The sequence below is a fragment of the Anopheles ziemanni genome, chromosome 2, assembly GCF_943734765.1.
Source record: "Anopheles ziemanni chromosome 2, idAnoZiCoDA_A2_x.2, whole genome shotgun sequence".
NCBI lineage: Eukaryota > Metazoa > Arthropoda > Insecta > Diptera > Culicidae > Anopheles > Anopheles ziemanni.
Window position 1 is genome coordinate 1,258,543 of NC_080705.1, and position 25,408 is coordinate 1,283,950.

Here is a 25,408-nt window from a genome sequence, read left to right on the forward strand (position 1 = left end):
CGACACCACTATCGTCATCATCATCACCATCCATTGTGCCTATCATTTCCACTTTGGAAGTCTCAAATTTCTCCACCGTGCCCGGAAGCGGAGCATCCCTCCGGTCCAGATGACACTCTCGTGATGTCCGTATGGCGCCACTTTGCGTGGTACGTTCGTCCCCAGGCCTGTTTTGCATGCATATGTGCCAGAAGGTGTGCGTGTCTGGTCTCGTCTGCCATCGGTGTTTCGGTGTGTACCGAGCGGCTTCATTTCAATAATTCATTCACTCTTATGTACTTTCGCTCCTGGTTGGAAGACAGGAACCAGCCGGGACATCGGGGGGTGGTTTGGTGCATTCCAGGGAGGTAGAGTCCCGTAGGACTCCTTGCCTCCTTCAGGACGTTGCCCTTTGGGGAGGAAAGGCAAAAGAAAACGGGAAAATAATGCGCCTGTCATTAGCAAAAGGCTTCCTTCGATCAAGTGGTTAGATGGATTGGGCCACATGTTCCACATTCGTTTCAACAAAACTACTCCTTCTCATACTTTTCGTCTCCCGAAACCGTACCGCCTTTTTCGGCAGAACCGCATATTAATCTCTTCAGCATGTTTTTGTCTGCTTTGCATTGAACCAGCGGAACGCATGTTTCAGGCCTCGAAATTCAAAATGACACCCTCGTTTCAGTCGCGTCACGAGAAAGTTTGACGAGAATTTGTGCATCGCTTCACAGGACACGCACATTTATTCGTACTCTCACTCTCTCAGGGGGTTGTGTAAAGGATGGGAGGGGAAAGGAGCGAAAGGGAGAGCAGCAATGCATTCGTTGCACCTCCGGTGCATTGTGTATTGCACCTTTGAGTAGAGAGGGGTTCCTATGTTGTGACTCACTCGCTTGCACCTAGTAGTAAAACAGAGGAACCAATTAGTTCCGGATCGAACCTAGGTGCTGTAAGTAAAATCATGTTCCACTCGAAAACCAAATCATTGTTTGTGCATATAAAAAAAAGTGGCTTGTGTAGTTTATTAGCACATTTTTATTTTAAACACATTAAAACGATTCCCATTGGTAGTTAAAAGGTAAACATGCCGGACTCACAGCTCCGTTCCAGCGCGAGGAACCGGTCTGGCGCGGGCTTCGGATCTCTAGCGATGGTGGACCCAGCTTCAGTTCGGCGCTAGCAGTCGTAGAGAACGGTCGAATGTGGCACGTCGCGCGAGTCGAACGAAAGCGTGTTTTTGTTCCGTTCGCGTAATAAACCCTCCTTGTGTGGCGCGTTGTAGCGGATCCCTCACGCATTTTCCCCCAACGTCGTGGCTCAGAGGTATTTTTGAGGGGTTGGCGTTTTGTTCAAGCAGCAGTTGAAAAGTTTAAGAAGAACGTGTTTACGAGTGGAGCAAATTGCACGACAGTACGTAGGCAAATTCCTGCCTGTGCTTTCTGGTGCGTAAGACGCTATGTTAGCGCACGGTGGAGCAGGTTTTGTGCGAATTTTGTGACAATCCAACTCGTTTGTGTGTATGTGTATGTATGTGTGATGATCGCGAACGCTTTCATCTCCAGCGAAAGGTGGTTCAGTTCGAGAAGATAATGATGCTGGTGGTGCTGATGGTGGTCAGTGTGTCAACCAATTGCCGATTATTTCCTCCAATGATCAAGTTTGGTTCTTCACGTATGTGCTTTTTTTTTGGGCGAGACGGAAGTCGGAAGATTTGAGTTCCCCCGAGTTTTTTTCCACCCCCCGACTAAGTCATCCCAATGTGCACGCCTCTTGGCCTCATCTCGGTTCCCAAAGAAATTGTCTTGAGGTTATTAATTTCCCCGTAGCCGAAGTGTTCGTGAAGTGTGGGCATAGAAATTAAGAAAGACCCGAATTCCCATGCCAGACATTCACTCTTTCGCCCGACCCCCCGTTATTAGTCAAAGGTGGATTTTCCTAGTGGTTAATTAATAAAGTGGAAAAAAACGGGGCGGTATTAAACCGCGGTGCCGGTATGGGGAATGGGGAGAAAGTAGCTGGACTGAAGTGGCCATAGTCACCAACGTTAAGTTGATGGAAAGCTGAATAAGATCGAATTGTTGCAAATACAACTTAATGCTTCCTCCTCCACACGAGAAAGTGGATCTATCTTTTGTGTCAACGTAAAGCAATCCCGCTTGGTTTTGGAGGCCATTTAAGTACGCAAATATTTTGTTTATATTCGCAAATCGCGAGCCCCGAAAGGAAAGTGTAAGGAAAAGTGACCCGGCGTTTTTGGAGAGCGACAGGCCATTTCGGCGTCTCTGAAAACAAAAAACCCCTTCCCTACTCGCTTTCGCTTCCCTCGTTCCACCACATTCCCGATAGGGGGATGATAAATCGATTCGGTAGGGGAAAGTGTATTACCAAGGATTCCCTGCCGAACCTGGCCTTTCTCGGATGAGTCATCATCGACTCCTTCCACCCTAACATAAGGAATGGGAAGGAGCCCTTGTGGCATGGAAAAGGGAAACTCTCTCACAACCTTTTTGCCCCGAAGGAACAAGGCGAAAGTACATAGGTATACACTCTGGATGGACAAGTGACATGTTGGTGCGAATCTCGAAGTGAACATTAGTCAGCCAATTTCGCTTAGTTAGGTGAGGGAAAAGGAATAAACTTTTTGCTTTTCGTACAGTACTTTACGTTGTTTTGTCTGTTGCAATTGGAACCATATGTCCCTTAGCTCTTAAGTTTAACCTTCTTGCAATTAGAGTACACGATTCGATTCAGAAATCCAAAGTCGAAGAAAACAAAAAAAACTCCATCAAAACGGAATAGTTCAAACAAACACACACACGCCTTCACTGTGTGTTGGCAATGAATTCGTAATTACATAAAATTGGCTGCTGCACTGATGCGATGTTGGAAGTGCTTTTCCCCCCTCCCCCATCATCGTCACCCTCTTCACCTCTGAAACGAATTTAAATGTGGCGATCACCGCCGGGGCTGTGGCGAATCGAACTCGATGGACCCACCACCTTTAGGGAAGAAACGGACGCCTGGGGGGGAGGGAGGGCAAAAAGAAACTACTTCTTTCAGTGTGCGGCGGCGACTCGATTTACATTACGACACCATTTAATTCCAGTTGCGTTTATTGAAGTTTGAATTGACGCGGCCGCTCCGGATTTGATTCGATGCGACCCACCGTCGACGACGCCGCCCGAAGGCTGCAGGAGTAGATCGCGAGTGTTTTTTCTGTGTGCATATGTGATCGGTAAAAACTAAGTCCGACCCAAAAAAAACGGAGGAAGAAGAGAAAAAAAAAACAGCTTCACCCCAACATAGTCAAACTCCACGGTGGCCTTCCAAAGCGAAGGCGGTGAGCGCCGCTGGGTGCGACAGGCAGTCATGGGTGTCCTCCGCTGGCGCGACCTGCCCGGGGCGAGCAGGAACTCCATCACGAGCAACAACAATGGCAGCAGCAGCACCAACAACAACAACAACCACAACAACAATAACAACAACAATGGCAACATAACGAGCCACTTGGGCAGCAACAACGGTAGTAGTGGTAGTGGTAGTAGCAGTAATGGTAACAACAATCTGCAACATCACAGTGGCCGCATCGAGGTAAGGACTTTCATCACCGAGCAGCGCACCCCGAAAGAGATGTGATGTGTTTTATTTTCGCCTTTTCCACCCCACCCCCAAACACAACTCTCCTCTTCGATGCTGATCTCATGCGTACATGCGTTTTCCGTTAATCGCGCATCGCGCGCGCACGCAATTAAGTCGCCTAATGGCGGCGAAGACGGAAAACAACTGCGACGCACTGCTGGTACAACTTGGAGCACATGCTCTTGGGTTGTTGGGGCATTGCATTATAAACGGCAGACGGGGCCCACGCGACCTCGAGGGGGAGATTCGTTAGCGGTTGCTTCCTTTTTTGTTTTATTTAATTCGCTGATGACGATCGAAATGGTTGGATTTTTGAAACAGACTAGAGACAAACGGTAGGTCTGACTCGTGTCTGCCGGCTGGTCTGGTCTTACGTTTTTTTTTTTGGGACCGTTGGTTCGTGCCAAAGAAATCCCCCCTCCCTCCCCCCAACCGGGGCGTTCCTCTCACCCAAGAGATGGGGTGATGATGGTTAGCAAATTTTCGTTTAATTTACCACGCTCGATGTCTCACGAGGGCCCCAAGATGGACAGGAGCCAATAGCAGTTATGATGGAATGTGTCAACCGACACACACAACATCGGAAAAAATCCCCCCAGAGTGATAAAAATGGGGTTTTATATTTACTGTCTGTCTTCCCTTGTTCGGTTGGAGGAAAAAGATTAAGCAAAGGACCATTTTTATGAAGCTCTCTCTCTCGTGCCTTTTGCGAAATGTTAAGTTTTTTTCCCGACGCCAAACAAACAATGCCCACTGCAGACTTAGGCCCCGATAATGCCTCGCGCGCCTCATATGGGCACACTTCCTAATGCTAATTTGCGCGCCCGTCAACACCGTCTCAAACTTGCTGGAAGGAGACGGGAGAAGATTATGAAGTGGCGTTAAAGTTCTGCTGACTGAAAACATTATTTTTCTTCCCACTGTCCTTTCTTCGGCATTTTTCCCCTGTCACAAAACTTATGTGTACATGCATAATGTTGTGTGCTTCCTGGAAGAGAGCGAGGTTTTGGGAAAAAAGATGGCAACGACGACGACGAGGCGTTATCCTGCGGCACATTCTCCCACACACCACAACCGGCATTCGGTGGAACTCCGCATGTCCGGTTCCAACATGTGGCAGATGTTTTTCCGCTCCGTCGTCTCGTCGTTCGTACGTTAGTCCCCGTAAGAGCCGGTTCCGGTCCGGGTCGGTATCTTTGTTTGCCAAGCATAATGATGAACACCACCGCCACGTGAAGGGGAGAAAAACTATGTAGGTACCATCGAAAAAAAAACAGACCGAACAAATATTTCCACACATTCACCGGGCGACACACCTGCGCGTCTATTGGTGGAGGAGTTCACGTTCCCGGGCCACGTCCTCGTTTGAAGCAATTCCCCTCAAAAGGGGAAGCTATAAGGACCACGACCCGCATCGGGGAAAAATAGTGTCAACATTTGCCCGGGTTTTTACCAAAAAGCGCTTATCGTTTCCAATGGAAAGCTTCCAGCCAGATGTTGTTGAGTAGAACTTTGTCCATTTTTCCGTCCAAATGGCCAGCCTCTTCCGATGCTGGTTCCCCCCGTGGTGACAAGCCCGCGCCTAATTGGATCGTCAAACTTTTGGCCCATCCGAAGCTGAATCCACTGAGGCTTGTTTCTTTTTAAATCTCTCGAGCGCGCGCACTCGAACAGATTCGAAGAAATGCAAATTGGGTCGAGAAAATAACGGAAAATAGCTGACGGAATTCAGAGTCGACGGAAGGAACTGATTGATGCCCTTGTTCAGAGATATGCTGGACGAAAGAAAGCTCAAACCTTCGCCGAGTGTGTGTGTGCATTACCAGTTTCCTGACTTTCACTTCCTGGTGACATACTCACGCACGAACTCACTCACGAGACCTTCTTTGACAATAAAAACGGAATCTATCGGTGTTGTTGGGCTTTTGTTGTGGTTTCCGCCGTCCGTCGAATATGTGTGTCAACAACCCGGCATCCACATCCGCCGCAGAGAGAGAGCATAATGATCGGAACGTAGGTCCATAAGTCCGGACTCGTGGTAGAAAACTACCACCACCACAACACGATCAGGTGGTTTTTAGGAATCGATTTTGTCGCTATCAAACCTGATCTCGGGGCGACATTGGTGATTCGAGATCAACCCCGTCTCAGGTGTCCAGTTTTCAGATCCTCTGCGAGGAGATTCTACGCCATTTTTTCGCTGCTGCCTTCGCTTCATTTTGACCTCGGTTCGGTACCTTTCGTTCGTCATGGCGACGCAGAGCAGCAGCGGTGGCAAATGTCATCGCATACGTTCAAGCGCAACGGTTCGAGAAAACCGGTTGCGCACGCCTCGCGTCGGATCAGCAACAGCGGATTGTGTCGTGACTGAGTTTCTGACGACGACGAAGGCAAACGCCGTTAAGGTCTCGCGCAGAAGGCGTAGATCACCGTGGAGGAGGAGCGTGAGTACGACGGGTTCTGCCGCACCTCGCAACACCCTAAGCCCTTACATATTCTCGTCTAAGCTTCTATGATTTCGTCGACCTGGTTGGTGAGCCTCACCGTTGTCAGTGTTTTCATTCGTTCGGCTTGGACTTAAATTCATGATCCAATCTCGTCTCGAGTTTTTGATCCCTTTTTCTCGAACCCTCGGCTTTTTGAGTCTCGCCAAGGGAACCGGCGTGCCGAAAATGGATATGACGCCTTAGCCTACATTCGCTCGTGGATGTATGGTTACCCCCTCCTTCACTTCCATCCTCCAGATGACTACCGCAAACCGAACAACATGCACTCGACGTGATTGTGCTCGCTCTTGCTCTTCGATGGCCAAGATTAACGCTTTTTATGGAGCCATTCTTCCTCCATCGCTGTCTTATACTTATACTGCCTTTGCCCTTTCGTCGATTTGGCAACCACCACCTCCGAAGTCCGCCTGCGTTTGTTATCCTTCGTTCGTTTATATGCCGATAGGGATATTTTTACAGCACAAGCCAAACAATTCGAACGCCACAAGTACACGATGACGATCGGCCGAGAATTACCACTCTCTCGAGCTTTCTCTTCCGAAGTGCACTCCTTTCCTTCTCTTTCCCCCATGTTTGGTGGCGCCGTTGTCCTAGGAACATCTTCATGCGAGTCCTTGAGCAGAAGAGGACCCGTTTTATGATGTTTGATTTGTGCCCGAGTCTATGATCTCTCGGGTTTTTACAACCGGCCATATGCGTGTTTTTTTTCCCAAGCGTAAGGTCTATCTACAACGGTCGGGGAAGTAGCTTATTATCTCCCGAAACCCAGACCACCGTGTGCGGGGAGAGGTACAGGAGGAAAACAACATAAACTAATATTGATAACATATGCGCGCTCGGGAGATAGCATACCGTTTGTGTGTTTTCTTGTCGACAACGGACTGGCCTTTTTTTTTATCTTCCGCTGGCGTCATTTGCAAAGTGACACATTCCTGCATTCTCGATCGCTACTGCGAGGTAAATGTGTGTTTGTGTGTACGTGTCGCCCACGAACGATCGCGTACAAACACCACCGGAACACACGGTGGTGGGAGGTGATCTTGTGCGCCGCAGCATGCCATTGTGGGAGTGGAGAAACCAAACCCAGCTGAGAATGTAAATAATACTCGACATGTTGGAACACTGGAACAACTTACAACAAAAAAAAAACCGGCCAAATGGCGCCGTTCTCGCGTTGCTAAATGGGTAAGGTTAACTCGTTTAGTGGCGTTCGGGGTTGCCTATTAATTTGTGTACGCCGCTCGCAACAGTGTGAGTTCGCGAGTCCGGTCCAGCTCCAGCCCCAACAACAACAGCTACAGCTGTGTATCGCCGTTCAATCTTTGCCCATTCGCTCGCTCGCGATCACAAACACGCGGCAACACTAGACGGCGGGTTTACAGTGTTATTATTGTGCTGGTTGTGCTGTGTTTTTCCACCCATCGCCGCTCGCGAAACATTCCTGGCGCTGGAGGCGGTGGCTACACGCAAACCGGTAGTCGAAGGGCTTGCTACTTTTTTCTCGATTGGCCACACGTCATCACCGACATCAAACGAGAGATCCCTCTGAGTAGTTAATTGTACAATGTGGGTGCATTTTCCGGTCGCCACACTGTCGGGGGTGGCGTTGAATGCTGATTGCGAACTGATACAAATTAATACAACCGCAACACACACACAGGCCGTTCCCTCATACAGTGCCCTTTATCGCTTCAGTTCACGTTCTGGAGTTGAATTTCCTGCATGAAAGTTTAAACACTCACTTTCCCGCATTGCTCTTTTCAACCCGTTTTCGCCAAAGGGCATTCGAGTGCATAAATAAATGATGAAGCGAATTCATAACAACCCGATGAGGTTCAGGGACACGCCGAAGAAGAAGAAGGAAAAAAGCGGTTCAGTGAATCAGGTCCATCACCACCTCCTCGTTGAAGCAGCATCAAAGTATCAATTCACCAACAAATCACATAGGCCGCCCCAGAACCCAAACCACTTGGTCGCGAATCGGGCTTTCGTACGATTCAGCTCGTTTGTTGCGAAATTTAAGCACATGGGCGTCATAATAAAATAATATGAATATAAATTTTATGTCGGCGCATGTCTTCGGGAAGGACCGCGCGACTTCATGGCCAGTTGACTGTCGGATGGTGGTGGTGGCATGCAACAGATGGCCCAAGGCAAAATCCTCCCCCACCATCATCCCCTCCGTCCCAAACCACCAGACAAAATTGTGGCACTGGTTTCGATTGGCCGTATCTCCCGAATTCCGTTTCGCGTGACCGTTTGTCGGAACGTTGTGGGGCGTAAACTGAAACCGTTGCGAAACGACGAGCCGGGGTGGTGATATATTGGCGACATCAGGACCGCGAATACGAACGGGCCCAATGATGAGAACAATGGCGGAAGGATTTTTATGCGAATAAAAGACGATGGCGCGTAATGATGAAGACGATAACCCAGTGGGAGAGAGGGAGAGCTAGCGATTTGGGAATATTGTCTCCAATGAAACAATGATCATCCTGTGGCACAAGGATCGTTAGGTGAGGCCCACTTTTTCACTTCCCGGCTTCGTCATTTAATCCCCTCGTCCCTCCATTGAGGCCACAATCTTATCGAGTCCTATCTTCTGGGTCGTTCTGGGGGAACGTCGTTGCCACATCTGGTTTTGTGCGGCACGTTGTTCTGCATGATTTATGCTGGAGAGCCTCCCGGGAACTCCACCCTCTACTCGATGGAAGTCGCACCCATCCGTTTATCGAAACCATTGTCCACGTGCCCTCGACGCGGGAGAGTTGAAGGCTGAAAATCGAGCAATTTGCCTTAATTGGGCGCTATTAAAAGCGAAATCTAGATGGCAACATTGCTGCAGATGGGGGTGGTGGCATCGATCCAAGCTGCAGATCATGCGATTCGAATGCAGGAGAGGACGCACCAGAATGAGGTTAACAAAATCAGACCCCGCGGCGTTCGGCGTCTTCTGGTGTTGGTTGGTGCCCATCCGAAAAACCAAACAATCCAATGCAACGGTCGAAAACGATGCAATTGTGTTGCGACAAATTGCTCCAAATAGATCGATCATTTCAGACTCTGGCGTGTCCGGGTGACGTGTTTTGTACGGTTATGTTTTCTTGGAAAATTGTAATCCAAACCGTGGGGGTCGCCCACAAGAACTCGGACGGAGGGGTCTCTTAAAAACTCCCGCGCCTTGAGGGGGTTTGTTTGGCCCTAAGTTTAAAGTGGGTGGGTGTAGGGAGCAATTTATGGCTGGAACAAATGGGACGGCTTATACTTTGACATATTTACTGCGCTGGAATATTTCTATGACTTGTTAGCAAAACACCACCATCGTCCAGCGTCGAGGAAAACCGCGGCGACCAGCAATCTAGGCAGCCCCGAACCCCGAAGAAGACGGTCTAGGATTGCCTTTTTATTACCGTCCCCTCTCACCCACCCATTCCTTCAACATACAACACGTTCGTTTGTTCTCGTAACGCCGTTCCGTTGGTGGCATAAAGCACCGCTCCGAGGAGAGACCCGTCATCATCATTTTCCATTGCGCCGTCAATTGCTATTCCTCCTGCCGATGGTAATCAACGTAAACACAAAAAAAAGCGGGGGAAAAAACATAACCCGCTAGGAAAAGTGTCCGCTCCACCACCGAGGGCACACACGACGTACCACATATTCGAGCGGGACACATCCGCGTTTCGGTCGACGCTCACGGATTTGGTGTCAATCAAAGTGCGAGGTCTGTTACTGAAATTATGGCCTTCGGGGTCTGTCATTAGATTCATTTTTTTCTTCAGGCGACGTTACACAGGGAGGCAGGCAGGGAGGACCATTAGCCTCATTGAAGCCTTTCCTAACCCCCCCTCCACTCCGACGCCCTGCGGTGAAGTAATTCAATTGTTTTATTAACATCAAAAACAGGAATTAATAGAAAAAGGAATTCTCGCCTTCGTCTCGAAGGCGTTGGTGCGGATATGTGCAAGCCTAATGGAGGGGGGGGGGGGGGTGTTGTGGGGTGTGCGCAAAAGCTCAGACATCCGTCGCGCATGGTGGCTCACGCACACGCACACTCTCCTTCCTTCCCGGTCACATCATTATTATTTCACACGTGTCGAGGTCCATCCGTGCGCGCAATATTCGCGCATTTGGCTCCTTATGCTCGATCGTGTCCAGGAAGCCCGGTGCCGACGATTGGGGAGGGTGGGGGGGAATGCATTTTTCCGACGCGAAGCTTGGCTGGGTGAGCGGAAGCAGACACACATGGAACGATGAATCACAAAAACAAATGTGGGTGAGCATAACACTTACGTTGATGTAAATTCACTTACAAGTAAGGGGTTTTTTTCACTGTCAAATTACATGTGTACAATCACATAAAGCACACCACACTTGTGTAACGCGAGAAGCAGTACGGAAGTATGTTCACGTGAGGAGCGTTGAATGCCACTTTTACAAATCGAATATGACTCCCTTCGCGATCCACTCAGTTGTGGCCTCGTTTCCGAGGCCGTAAAACTAACGAGCTTATCACGAATGTGAGCTGCCAACGCTTATGTTGTGTTCCCCAAAGTGCTTTTTGATGAGCTGCAACGAACCGAAAGGGGGGTTGGTGCATCAGCATCAACACGGGATCATTTTCTCGATCGATTAATCGCCTTTTGGTTGCGGATCATCATCTAGAAGATGAAATCCGGGAGCGAAGCGGGACTTGGGTTTTGAAAAATGATGATCCATGCGCCGCCGGCCTAAGTGGAAAGGGTTTCCATTACGTTGCGCAAATGGGAAGAGCAACTGAAGCAACGTTACTCTGCCCGGCCGCCCTTCCATACGGCACCATCTCTCTCGAAAGCGTTGGCAAATGTTTCGGAACTGATGGGTTCGGCTTCGGATTGACGGGCACATACCACAAGAGCAGGAGGGGGAGGTAGAAGCGAGAACAACCAGTCCCGGGTGGTGCAGGCCAGAGAGTCGTTTACACGGCAGATCTTGAACCGGAGCCGGAGACGGAAACAAGGGTTGCCAACAACAACAGCAGCAGCTTTTCCAGCAACAGCTAGAAAGCCGCCGTTTCTTCTTCCCTTCGACTCGATCGACGCAACGGTAAATCTGCAAATCGAAGGGGTACTTTCGTGGTAATTTTAGCGTGAATGACGGTGAAAGCGACCACCGTTCAGCGAGCTTAAAGGAGAGATAGAGAGAGAAGGCTCCAAGAAACCGCGCAAACGTTTGTGCCCCAAGTCGCAAATCACGGCTCGCTAATATCGTTCGCTAATGTTCGACGACCATAGGACGAGCGGTGGTCGATGGTTTGTGGCCAACGGGACGAGGCTGCTACCGAAAGAAAGAGGTTAACCGGTCGGAAAGAATGGCGGCTAATCCTCCTCCTCGTGTGCGCATCGGATGTTTCGCTAAGACAAGAAAATAGGGAAGCTATAAGAAAAGGGACGCGCCTGGGGCCTATAATTTACGAGCAAATCAACAAAATCGCTCGTTGCGGTGCTAATCAATTTTTGGTGCTTCTGGTGATCATTTCCCTCCGAAAAAAAACACACGTTCGAGCAAAAGGTGGGAAATCCGAAGGAATGTAAGCTTGTTATATTTTCCGTCGTTGGTTGTTTTGCTTGTGTTTCCTGCCCGCAAAACAGAATCGATCACGGAAACCATGCCCCCCGACAGCAAACAGTTGCTCTCGTGGCTGTTTTCCCGAAACAAAAACTCCCGTTAAACTGGCCTAATCCCAACGGGAATCATTGGAAAGCAAATGCGCAGCGAAAAGACAAACCGTTTAAATCGAACGGCGTAAAGTACAAAGTTTGGAATCCGTCGATATTTAGATCAACCCTGAAGGGGCATGTTTGTCTTCTCTTTTGAGGGAGGGGGGGGGGAAGCGGTTAATTTGTGACCGCATTTTATGTACTCTAGATTTAACTTGGCTTCGAGGCGCAAAGGAATTTTGTCCGCCCCAAAATGGTCTGTCCTCTCCTCTTCGACTGTGAGTCATTGGAATAGCGAGGAAAACCACATGACAGAAGGGGCTAGGGTGGTGGTGAGGTAGTACCTTCACGAGGTTACAAAACCGGAGCAGCAAACCAAGCGACATTCCCCGGCTTGTCGATGATCGTTTTCTTCCAATTTTCCCTTATTTGCTGGGAACAACCAATTTCCATCCATCGGCGCAGATCGATCGCGAAGCCAAGTGGAACGGTTTTGGAAGATCGCTTTCACACCTCCCCGGACGGACTACTGACTGCCTATAAGCTATTTCGCTGCGCTGGTGTGGGCCACCCGTCGTCGTCGGTGCTATAATAAGTTTCCGATCGGCCGGTTTGGTTCCCCTTTCTAAGGCGATGGAAATTATTCAAAATGTTAATAGAGTGAGAAGTGAAGACACACTAATAAGACATCTGCAAGTGAAGCAAGAGACGCCCGGGGCCTACGAAAGCGTCAGCACTGCATTTATTAGATTACTATCAGTCATGGAGTTTGCGGCCCAGCAAAGCGTTAAACAACGGCGATGAGCAGATTCGATGCGACCATAAGTTTTCCTCGATGCATATGAGCTTGAAAAACCATCAAAAAGTGACATTCGCTGGAACGTGGAAGAAAGGAAACATGCTGTGAACGCTTTCTAAAACAACGCTAAGCTATTTTGCACATGATAATCATCTTCACATTCCGTTATTTATAGTTTATTACTCGATTGGTTTAATCAGAACATTTACTATTGTTACCCCTGGTAGTAAAAACAAACGTGTTTATTTGATTTGACTTGAGCCTAGAACAGAAGTGAGTAATCAATCCTCACTACTGGTTGCCTTCTTTCAACACAAGGGCCTCCCTGCTTATACAAGAAGTCAATCGTACCCGACAAATGACTCCATAATATGAATCCTAACCGTTTCCGCCTGGCTGGAGCTTGCTTCCATTATTTCCTGTTCGATGAAATTCGACGAATAATGTCGATTTGATATTGCAACAAGGTGCGATTAATGTGCGCAAAACAACATCGCACCACTCGGCATCTTGTACTACCTTATATTGTGTCTTTTGTGTACAATCATCTTCCATCCGTTGTTGCCTTAACACTGGCGCAATTTTAATGCGGCTCAGTCAAGCGAACGAACTCGCGGAGTGGCGATTTAAAATTGATTTTGCGGAACGCGCGTCGGTAAGAAAACGTGTCCGGAAAGACATCAATCTTCAACACCTCCGTCGTGTGTGCTGATGTGTATGTATGGGCTCCGGTAGCTCGAAGGGAGACACATGGGAGTTAAGTGGTCGGTACCCTCGCACCAATGACGATAAGTGAAGGTGAATCAATCGATTTGATTAGCTTCATTTTATTTCGTGTTTATTAAACTGTATGTTTCGAGAAGGTGTTGGCTCATTGGGGAAAGATGGCGGCCGTGTTTGCTTTTCGATACGATCATCGCAGGAAAGCGCAAGAGGCGCAGTTTTGAGCCTAACGATATTGAATTTATCACATATGCACATGCAAACATACACAAGATAGCTAACCGTTGGGAATTAGAGTTTTATGCACGAACAACCACCCCGACTGATGAAGGCTTGTTGAAGTACTTCTTATCTGCTGCCTGTATGAAGTACGCAGATAAACTTTGCGCCAATGTGTATTTATGCAACGCCATCCACAAAGAGTTGAGTGTGCTATTACCTTTTTTTACAAATATTTAACGCCATCTCCTCAATCCAGTTCGAAAGCGAATGGCACAGAAACGCGATTGTTTAAAATATTGGAGGTACAAAAACCGCTGCTCGCGCCACCAAGTCTAGCTGATTAATATGCAAAAGCGTGTACTGCGATGGAGTGCCTAACCGGTGGAGACTGGTGTTACCACTCCTCCATCCAGTACAATCATCAACTTTATCCTCCACATCATCAGAAGCGCAACAATGGCTTCTGTTGAGTTGCACAATTGCTTCAACTTTGCAGAATTTATCGGTTTCGAGAAGCAAAGAACAGAAGCGCCAAGTTCTTCCTTGGCAAAAGTCGATCTTGTTGCAAAACCACCATTTTACTTTATTTAAAATCCTTCGTTTCAACTGATTTGCGCAAAATGGCGTCTCTCAAATTAGTCTCCCCGTCGGTTGGAATCTGCTGTTGAAATGCAAAGAGTCAAAGAGACACCACATAAATCCACTCACACCGATCGGATGAAAGATCGCCACCGAATTCCGTGCGTGAACCTCCCCGGCGTGCGTCAGCAAAGATGGCGGCCGTTGAAACATTTATCTACGACACAATGAAAGGATATCCCACCGGGTGGCAGTGCCTCCTAATTTAAGCGTTCACAATTTTATTTAACGCCACTGGCTTGCCGTCTTTGAACGGTCAAGATCACATGTTTTACGGGACCGATCGGGTGGAGTAGATAAATTTCCGCCACGATTTAAGCATTCGAAAACCGTCGACATTCCGATCGGATCGCCGTTTCGTCTGGGAAAAAACAACACTCGCAGCATTTTTCGTAAACGCCGCCTCATTTATTCAAACCTCATCATCTCCCTCCCTCCTTCCCGTTCAACCTAACCCTGACCGAGTCACACTAAACTGACCAACCGTGAAAATGGACCTAGGTTCGGCTATGTTCAATTGGGTTATGCTTTGGCATTAGCATTAACGAAAAAATAGGCCCCCGGGAAAAGGCGGCTGTTGGGGGAGAGAGTGTTGGGGTGAAATCGCGACACTTGTTGGAATTAAACTCGAACTGAGTTTTCCACGGTTTCGCCATTCCCCGGTGGGGAGGGGAGTGTTTGTTGTGCGCGTAGTAGTTTCGCGACAAAATCGCCATTTGTCTGAGGGTGGTTCACATTGGGAGTTGGGAGTGGTTTTGACGACTGACGACTCTCAGGTGCCTCATCGTTTGTCCTATTGTTTCTTCACCCACCCCCCATTGGAAGCGCGCTCAGGTTTTGTTGCGGAACCAGTGTAGCAACCCCGTTGAATTCTATGAACCGTGTTGCTTTTTTTTCACTCTCCACCTCAACACTCGACTTCGCCGTATCTTCACCAATAAATCTCACTTTTAATTGTAGCTCATTAATCTCTCCTCCGACGGCTTTGTCATGGGGGACCACAAATCAGATACAATTGAAGGGAAGCGGCGGCGGGGGTGTTGGCTGCTTCGCTAATGAACTCGAGCCAGAAGTCGGAATTATGTTGAGAGGCAGCATGTTGAGCTGATTTGTAGATTGTGTTCGGGGCCCCGTGTGCTTGACTCGAGGAGGAAAACCGTTTGCGAAGACAATCGCGAAATTGTTTTTGAACAAATCGAAAGTGACAGTATGACCGCTCATTTCACCGAAAGTACCTCCACCGAGGAAGCACGAACCGAGCAGCGTGGTGAAAAGGTGAACGAAAGAGAGATAACATTTAAAAAAACGTTGATAATATTTTTGTTGGGGTGGAAAGAGGAAAGAGTGAACCAACGAAAAGGCAAAGGGGGCTTGTTGTTTATGTACGCAAAAATTGAAGGCGAGAAAAGTGAAACTTTCTTCGGACGCCATGACGTCATATTGGCGAGAAAGTGACAATCGTCTGCCACAATTAGCCTCGCAATAACACCAGTGTTTGGTGGGGAAGGGCCGGGTGTGGTGGAAAAAGCTAAGCTGGTGGTTGTGTGTGCATGATGAGACGCTCGCAAGTCGCGTGCTGGCGTGAAAAACGAAAGGCTTGTACAGGCTGAACTTTTTCACTTTTCGCTTGCCACTGCGGACGATAAAAGCTGCGTGAGAACCTCCACAACCGCTAATTTCGCTGATTCAAATTAGCGTCTGGGTTAATTCATGCGTTGTTGAGTTGAGTTGGCGCTTTTTTAAAGCACTGACACACGCGGAAAGGGTGTAGGAAAAAAACCCCGTGGAGCGAGAGGATGATTTGCTCCATAAGAACGCTGGCTCTGAGATGCTGTTGTGGACAAGAATCCAGCATTTTTAACCGTACGAAAGACATTAACATTCCCACCGTCCACGCATACGCATTTGTCACTTCGACACAACAAAACATTAGACGAACAAAAAAAAAACAAATGGATGGAAACGAGTGCGTGACAATCCGGGATTTCGGAGATTGGGTGCCTGTAAGACGCGACACTTATTTCTTGACGTGGGACGCGCCATCCATCCAAACCTCAGCGGGAGCTTATTGTGTTATTGGGAGTTCCAAAGCGCGTGGCTTCAGACAAAGAAACATGATCGACTTAGCTTCTCCACTTGGGATGAGGGCTCCATTCTGAAGTCGTGTATTTTTTTTGCCCACCTCCCAACGTCGGTGCGATTACCTTTTGTTCGCACGTACCGGAGGACTTGACGCACATCAACAACGCATACGATTCTCGCGAGCCTGTGACGCGGAAAACCAGCGGGTTGAAATTCGTGGCACGATTTTAATTGAATTTTAATGCAAGTACGCCTCCGCGCTCAGTCCTTCGCATCGTCAAGCATAGCTCATTCGTTCGTTTCAAATTGCAGTTGAAAAATGTTCAAATATTTCATACCCACCATTTTATGCCGAATCCGAACAGTGGACGAATCATGTTGCCCACGCGAGGCAACAACAGAAAATTTTATATGTGTACGAGAGCCCAAGTAGGTTGAGGACAAACAGTTCGCTTTTCGTTTGATCCTTCGTTTGCTCACGAGAGCCGTTTGGTGGAATATGGAGGTAGTGGTGGTAGGTTAATGTTCGTGCTTTCATAGTCAATTGGATGCATTTTACTTCATAAACCAAGCCTCGTGTGCAGTGTTGATGTAGGGCTCGCTCGGGATTTGTAGGCGAATATTTTATTCACGTTCGCATTCACCAAACGCCGGTTCGTGGCTCGGGTTAGGGACACCAACAAACAGCGATTGCCAAACGAGACTGTCGCACGACGCATCACTGTGTATGTGTGTGATTGTTGGGTTCTATTTTTACCCCACCACCCAACTTCATTCGCGTCGGGAGATTACATTTCTCGATCCGGCGGTATGTTTTCTTCACGCGACAGAAGCGCCAAGCGTCCATCGTGCATTTTTTTTCTTATTTACGTTCATGCCCTTTGGTTCGGCGGCGACGGTTGGCGTCCAACCGTACCGAGCGGCAATTAGCGCTCCTGTCAATGAACGAATCGAGGACCGTGAGCTCACGATTTTACTCCTCCTGTCCTTCATTGTGGCTCGCGCACACACCGGTTTTACGATCTGGAACGCGCGCAGCACTCCGAGTTGAACGGACGTGGTCCTATGCTTATGGCATCATCACGAACGACAAAATTGATATTTCCAACCGAAGGAAACAAAAAAACCACCACTCCATCCCAAAATCGTGTCGATCCGAAGCTTGGAAAACTGCACTCTGCACTTGGGAATGTCCTCTCGCTTCCAGTTCTGCTTTACTTCGCTTCGTCTATATTTCCCTTCCGCCCGTTTTTGACCTTCCCGTCAGTCAGAGCGCAATCAATTGCACCAATCATGTCTATTTTCGGTTGCTAAAACACGCTGCACCTCTACTCTCGGATTCAATGTGCGAAGATGCAAATATGTATACCCCGTGAGTTGTTTTTCGTTCACTCATCATAGGAAATCAAACAGACAACAGACAACAGACAACAACAGAGAAAAATCAGACCTTGAAGGGGAAATTTCTCAACCGACGACCCGACGTGATTGCAGATTTGTACACAATAGAGTAAAATTAGCATGCAACCCAACAGGGAACAATTTGGTAAACACAACTAAACCGCTATTTGAAACAAACAAAAAAGGCGAACCGTGTCGATGCAGCATCATCGGAGTACTAAACCAAAACCAATGTTGTTGCGTATTGACGCACGAAACGCTGGCCAAAGTTATTACTGCAAGGAAAATCAATCACGGAACTGTGTCAACATCTTTGGGGTTGGCTTGAAACAAACCGCAACCCTTTCTGCGCACCTGAAGCGCAAGGTTGTGGTATTGGGGATTTTCTTCATCTCCCACTCTTTGGCTCCGTTCCAAACCTCCGACACCCTTTTGGGGGATGGAAATCAATTTTCCTTCCTCCAAGCATCACATCGATGTGGACGAAAGCCAAAGCCGCCACCGACAACGACGACGGTTCGGTGTGTGTTTCGGGGTGGAAAACATCTCCCCCAAAATGAAGAAAATCGGTGCTCATCTGCGGACGTAAATCGATGCGCGCACGCTTTCTCCATTCGCGCATTTCGGCCTTGATTTCGTTAGCCCAGAGGGGGGATGATTAGTTTTACCTTTATTTAAAAGCCATTCACCATGCATGGGGGGGGGGGGGGGGGGGGGGGGGAGTGGCAACACGTGTTACACAGTCTCGACCTCGTTGGCTCTTGGTTGCTTCCGACGTCAGCCAGCGCGTGTAGTTGGATGAAGTTTTTCCCCACCGAACGAAGGGCCCTAACTTTTCCTACGACTAATGACTGCCTGTGGTTTTTTTTTTCGAAGCAAGTGGTTGTTTTTTCCGTTTCAAAACACAAGATTTCCGTCCGGCGTGATACACATTTAACAAGGTGGGAATACTAAGTGGAAGTGGATTATTATTTTTTTGTTACATTTGGGAACTATGTTTGAAACTTTCCTAACTTTCGTTCGGTCAGCGTCGTACGGAACCATTTTTGGGAAGGTAAAGTCTTTCCGCACAGGTGAAAACTCGTCCACATCCCGCTTACATCGCACTTTTTCATGATTCCTTTCTTCATTATGCATAATGACACGTGCCTTCGACATTTGAAACACGTATGAACACGGCCCTTTCTTAAGCGTTTCTTTTGAACTTCCATCCTGTTTACCTTCCAGCCGGTGCAGCATTTCCTTTTGATCCTCGTACTAAACAAGCGTTTTTCTTTGTCCTTTCCTTCTCTCGTTGCAGGTGCGTACCGTAAGCACGGGCACGAAAACTCGAATGGTTTGCATTGTAAGTAGTGAGAAACGACGAAACACAAGAACTTTATCCACTAACTGCGCACGACATCGTCCAGCATCAAAGCCGCACTACTTCATCACATCCGGGGCGAGCATATAACCAGGCGGAATGATGCGGTCTCCCCCTAATTTATGCAAGAGTTTTCCACTGTTTACCAACCAGGGCGCCGGTCCGTTTTTCGGGTGGAAAAGACAAGCTCTCGTTTTTGTTCGACAATGAAACAATCCGACAATAATGTCACTCCTGTGTTATGCTCGGGGGCAATAAATTTTGAGTTTTTTTTCCTTCTCTCTTTTCGTACAACTTCCGGTTCGGAGAAGAATCCAATATCCCACTTGTCACACGATTGCCTTCCATCCTGAAGAAGGGCCTGTTGTTTGGGTGCCTGTCAGAGAATGAAATTGAACTGCAAAAATAAATTCAATTTCCAAACGGTTGAGCCTGGATGAAAAACCACCCAAACACCCTCCCTCCCCCATCAGGAGAGAAGTTTTCGGTCGTCAACGAATCGGCGGAAGGCAATAACAACTGACAGAAAAATGCACTTCATTGCCGATGGTGTCCAAGTGGTGGTGGGTCACGACTTTGGGCTGTGGTTTTACATTGTTGAACCAACAAACTTTTTCCCGGGCCGGAATGGAGAATGCACTCTTTCCTTAACTGCCCGTACGTGCCTTTTCAAGAATGTTCTCGTGTGTGTTTTCCCATCTCATGCTTTCTTCGGCTTTTGGCGACCGTCCAGCGCTTGCCAGGGGAGGAGAGAAAATATTGTTTACGAGAAACTTTCGGTCAAATATTGGACGGGACGGGGGGGTGAAATAATGGCCCCTTTTTCCACACTTTTCCGTCGCCACTACTGGAGTGAAAAGTTTTCCTCATCTGCCCAATATATGTAACATTTTATCGCAACCCGACAAGGAAACGCTAAAATAAAACAACATTGCTTCAGGTTGAAAAATGCATTCCTGCTGCTGTCGGTTGGAGGCTTTTCCAGCCAGCAAAAAAAAGGGCATTCGAAAGCGCTTTCTATGAAAACCCATCCCGAGGCGGGGGTCTCGCGTAATAACAGCATTGTGTTGCCGCGCAGGTTTATCTTCGCCGAAGACATAAAATGTTCTGTTTGCCGCCTCATCTTAAATGCATCGCAATTTTGCAATTACCGGTGAAAGATGAGAACGCGATGAGATAGTAAGTGTCGCTTGGTGGGGGGAGGGAAAAACGTCGTGGAAAACTGTGGCTTCACGCCCTCCACTCGCGCGGTGTAGTGCACACGCTAATGGTGCAATAGTTCACTGGGAACACACAACAAACGCAAACGACACAGTGCCACAGTCGGGAAGGGTAGTTTTTTCCTTTTTCGCCTCGATTTTCCCAGGCACATTCCCTTTGGCGCAGCCATCATTCCCGGGCGATATGGTTCAGAAAAAAAAAGAAAACAAGGGTAAACCACACGATGCACTCTCTCTCCTAATGCAATGTGAAGCGATCTTCGCTTCTTCTTCTTGGCCTGGTGATGATGGACCAACTTTACATAATCTCGTAGGAAAAGGGAAGGCGAAACGGCATGGAAGAAAGGATGGCATAAGTGCCAACACATACACGCCGAGCGAGTGCATATGGAAAAATAAACGCACACTTAATTATGTGTGCTCCTAATGAATGGGAAACGCCGGCCAGTGGTGGGAAGAAAAGGGGGTGTGGGATGAGAGGGGAAGTGTTCACAGCACTGCTTTTGATCGGCTAATGACGATGGTTATGCTGGTTGTGCGATGACGTGGGTTTGGGGCGGGCGCATGATGGGAGCACCTGCAATAAACCATAATGGATCGATGAGCTAAATACTCTGGCCTGCGATCTCCACTCCAGGCAAAAAGGGCGCACTGGCTGGCTGCCTGGCTGGCTGGGGTGGCAAGCTTTCCATTGTGCGTCCGAAATGCACCCCGGCACTATGGGAAAACGCGTGGCGGAGAGAGAAAGAAAAAACCGCCAAACATTGCATGCGAGTAAGTGGAAACAATTAACTTCGCTTCTCGTGGCCAATACACACACACACGCGCGTGTGCGGTTTGTTGTTGGCGATCCGAACGCGAGTGTTGATGCCTCCTGTCTCGGACTCGTGCCTCGCAACACACAATCGGCTCCAGCATGTCGACTAACCCCCCTTTTCGCCACCCATTCCCCGCTGGGTGTGTACTTCTTTCCTCTAAAAATAGCGACAGTATATCATGCTCTAATCGGGCCTCTAGGCCTAGTTTTTTTTATGCTTGGGTTTCACCGTCATTGTCCTGCGAAACACAAGAGGTATGGTGATATGTGTATCATAGCAGGAGAAGCATGTCATTCCAACCTGAACCTATGGTATTTTTTGCTAATTGCAACTCAAACAATCCCGGGACAGCACATTCCTTCCATTCCATCTAGGACCTCTCCTGTGTTGTCAACCAGGGAAACCGATCTCTTCTATTTTTAAAAGATGTCCAATCCCTTGGAATGTCCCTTGTGTGGCGGCGGTAGGGTTTCCCAACGCTTCCCGTGAAAGTGTCACCGTTTCTCGTCGAAACGGAAGTGTTTTCTCCTATTGGCCTCGTTTATGGCGGTGGTCATGGCCATTACGAAAAATGCCCGTGGGGAGGGGGGGGGGGGCGAGGGGGTGTGCATTATGATGGATGTAATTATAGTTGCATTACGTAATGCCGCTGATGACCGGCCGCAAACGACCACGCAAACAAGGCAACACAATCGAATCAACCCCATTTTCGGCCTTGGCTTTGGGGTCGAAAATCGATTTGACGACGCTCCGCCGTGGTGTGTGTGTTTGGGGAATCACCACCACAGGATCCATGGGTTGTCGAAATGTGTCATAACTCGCGGGCGATGAACGGAAGCTCCCCCGGAACAACCACCCTTGTCTTTCAAAAAGCAACCATCAAACACCTCGCCGGTGGTAATTATTGTTGATGACCTCCTGAAGCAACTCCACCCCGGCGTTGGGTGGTTCTCCCCCCCTATCCCTGTCAATGGCCGACCGGAAGGGCGGAGGTTGGTCTTAGAGGGGTAGATAAGTGAACCTGTGTGAAAGTTCCTTCTTCGGCGCGAACCCCTAATGGGTACTTTTCCAAGTACCAAGGACCGAAAGAACCTTTTGCTGCGAGGGACGACTTTCGGATAAGAATAATGAGCCAACGACAACACCTGCCGCGAAACACGACGGGTCCGTCCTCCTGTCGTTACTGTGCGTGGGGTAATTTATCACTTCAAAGAGAGGGTAGTAGAGTTTGCTGCTTATCGTAGGGAATAATACTTTGGTGGTTGATTGCTTACTTTAGGTGGACTTTTATGGTAAGGTCTTGTTTCGAAAATGGGTGGAAATAAAAACGACTGCCAATCCAACGCTTGGGAAGTAGTGATGGCACAAACGTTTACCTACGTCCCCGTCATGGATGAAGCAATCTTTAGGGATTGTTTGTCCTTCACCTTTTCAACCTTTGCTGGCGTTGCAGACGTAAACTCTTTCACATTATTATGTCATGCTATCAAATCATCGGAATGAAATTCCAACCCCCAGAGTTCGGAGCTGTCAGCTGCAAGTAAACTAAATGAATTTATTTTAAATATTTCGCCACCCGAGGTTATCAAAAAGTCGCGCCCCGCGTTCTATCAACCATCGCCATAGACTTTAAAACAACTTCCTTTTACTCTAGCTTAGGCGCTATGCCGTCTCCTCCAGACAATCGCCACTCGTCGAAACGTGATGTGTGGTGTGAACGCGGCGATTGCAATTCCGAAAAACCCTCACTTACTTATCAGACATGTTTGCAGAAGAGTGTGTTGTTTTTTTTCTCTTCTTTTCTTTTTTTTTTGTTGCGCGTCCCTTTTCTAATCGCCACGGGGGTGGTCCGTTGCACTGACTGATGATGGTCCTCGGTATGTTTTATTTTTAACGATGATGAACTCCGCCTTTGGGCCACACTTTGAAGGGCACACACAACACTCCCGAGGCCGGGGGGTTAGGAGCGACGATGATGATATGGAAGAGGAGTGTGTGTTCCATTAATGTCCGAAGAGGAGAAGACACCCGCGGTAGCTCCTGATTTACAACCCTACCTGACCTGAAAGGGATGGATCCTGGGGATCGAACCGATGCAACAGAAGTTAAAAAGAAGGAAAATATAACACTCACACACCCGACCGATGATGATGAAATGGGTCCCGTAATCAATCACACGACGTCGGCAGCGTCGGAGTGAATAGTCACCGCGAAGTGAATAGTCCCGTCGAAGTGAAATAGGAACCGGGAATGAAGTTCAGTTTGCGTATGTTTGAATTCTGCCGCCATTAATCCATCATCTGGAAGTGGTCGTCCAAGCGCGTCCGCCCCACCGCCGAACATAGCGATGTGTTGTCCGTCTGGGAGTCAAAAGACACGATGAAGCAACAAACTCACTCCCCCCAGCGAGAGGGGGAGAGGGAGCGGGCAGTGGATGTGTGGCTATTTGCATTGCAAGAGGGCGGACGGGAAGAAAGGCCTTGGCTGGCGGGAGTGGATGACGCCATCGACGACCGAATTTCTTGCTTCCGAGTCGTTAAAAATAAATGCCCCAAACGTGAACCTTCGCTCTCCGCGTGTGTGTGTGTGTCGCACGAACGGAAAAACGTGAAAATTATCGCACGTTTCTCATAATCACAGCTGTTCCTCCTCCGTGTGGCCGAGTTTGTTGGCAGCGTTGCACTTCGAAGTTGACGGAGTGTTCATCTTGGGAAAAGGAGGTAGAAAAGAAGTGCGACAGAAGAACAGCGACAACGAAACGGAAAGAAAAACGTGTTCTTTTCCTTGGACTGAGAAAAATTTGGAACTCCTCGTCGAGAAGAAGAGAGCGCGTTGCCTTGGAAAATATATATATCAACAGAAACATCGTGTTGCTATTTATAGGAAGTGGAAAGTATATCAAAACGGAAGGGGGTTGGTGATAGTAGAAGGTTCCCTGAAACCAGTCAATAAACTCGATGGCGGCAACCTGGTCTCGCGCGAGGGTTGGCATATGGGAAATTTCTCGTGGAACGTGTCCATCATCGCACGCCAACCTCGGGAAAACTCCCGGATAAACATTTACTCTTAAAGGCTCACCTGTCGACGGCGGGGGAGTCTCCGGGGTTGATCGTCTATCTGATCGTCGAAGGTAGTTCCCGACACTGACTCTCCTCTGTTTGTAGCATAAACCCACCCCTCACATCTCACAGGTCGCAAACACAAGGGAGAGTCACGTTAATTTAACGGAAAATGGGACCGATCGAAACGTGGCCACAAAATGACGTTCCCCTGGCACGCATCGATGTCGACATCTGCCCCCTTTCGGTTAGTCATGGCCGTCGCAGAGTCGGTTTCCCCATACCCCACCCCACTTAGAAGAAGGTGGTGTTCTATATCTGCCCTTTATTGACGGCCCTCAACCCGAGCGATGTCGTCGTCGTCGTTGTTGGGGTTGCCAATTGTTTACCCTCACACGAAGTGACTGGGGGACACATTTTTACGTGTAAAGTGTTGGATCATTAGGCTCCTACTGCCACACTGGTCTGCTTTTATTATCCCTTTTCGCCCACCCCCTCCCTCGACCAATGTTGGCAAACTAACTCAACCGTAACCCTCCTTAGGCAGGGCCAATGATAAGCGTGAGGGGTTTCTCTCTAACCAGAACTGAACCTCGAGGGTCCTGCTGCGTTCACACTTCCAATAAATCAATCACCTTCTCTGTTGAAATGCTGATAAAGATGAAGGTTACGATCCGTTCAAGGAGAGTGTACTGCCGTTTCTTGAAGGTTACAGTTGCATTTTCCATGTGGAACAACCTACGAAGATTTGTACAACGATCAACCGAAATGCAATGGTCACTCGAATGAATGACATGAATCGATTATTTGTCGCACAAGGAAGCCTTTGCAGTGGATGTCACTCTGCAACAACCCCTAAGCGGATGTGTGCACCAAGCGCAACCACAACGTTCTTCCTCAAGTGACATACACACATAAACCCGCCCGATGCGTCGTCTTCCTGTTGCTGTTTGAGCTTTCACCGAGGTGCATCAATTGGGCTTGGTAAAAATGGTGTGTGTCTGTGCCGCCCTTTCCTTCTAAACCCCTTTCGGACACGATGTACAAAGCCTGCGGTTTTCTCGGGGGGAGGTTCTTTTTTTTTTGTCCGTCCGAAACCAGAAGACTGTGCGCGCAAACTGTTGTTATCACGTGTATGGTGTGTTTGGGAAATGGAGCCCAAAACTTGCCGGAGGTTTGCGTAGCAACACAAAACTTATGTTACCATTTTCCAGTACCCTCGCAATCAACACTACTCGCGGTGGCAGGAAGCGAACGA

At 48.4% G+C, this 25,408-nt stretch overlaps 1 protein-coding gene across 1 annotated transcript in view; it reads left to right on the forward strand.

The window, feature by feature from the left end:
- The window catches only part of LOC131282536 (rap1 GTPase-activating protein 1), a 118,515-nt gene that overhangs the window by 82,121 nt on the left and 10,986 nt on the right, over positions 1-25,408 (forward strand). Inside the window, exon 3 of the mRNA XM_058312033.1 lies at positions 18,991-19,035. Within this exon, the coding sequence (XP_058168016.1) occupies positions 18,991-19,035 (45 nt within the window). The remainder of the gene's footprint in view (positions 1-18,990; positions 19,036-25,408) is intronic.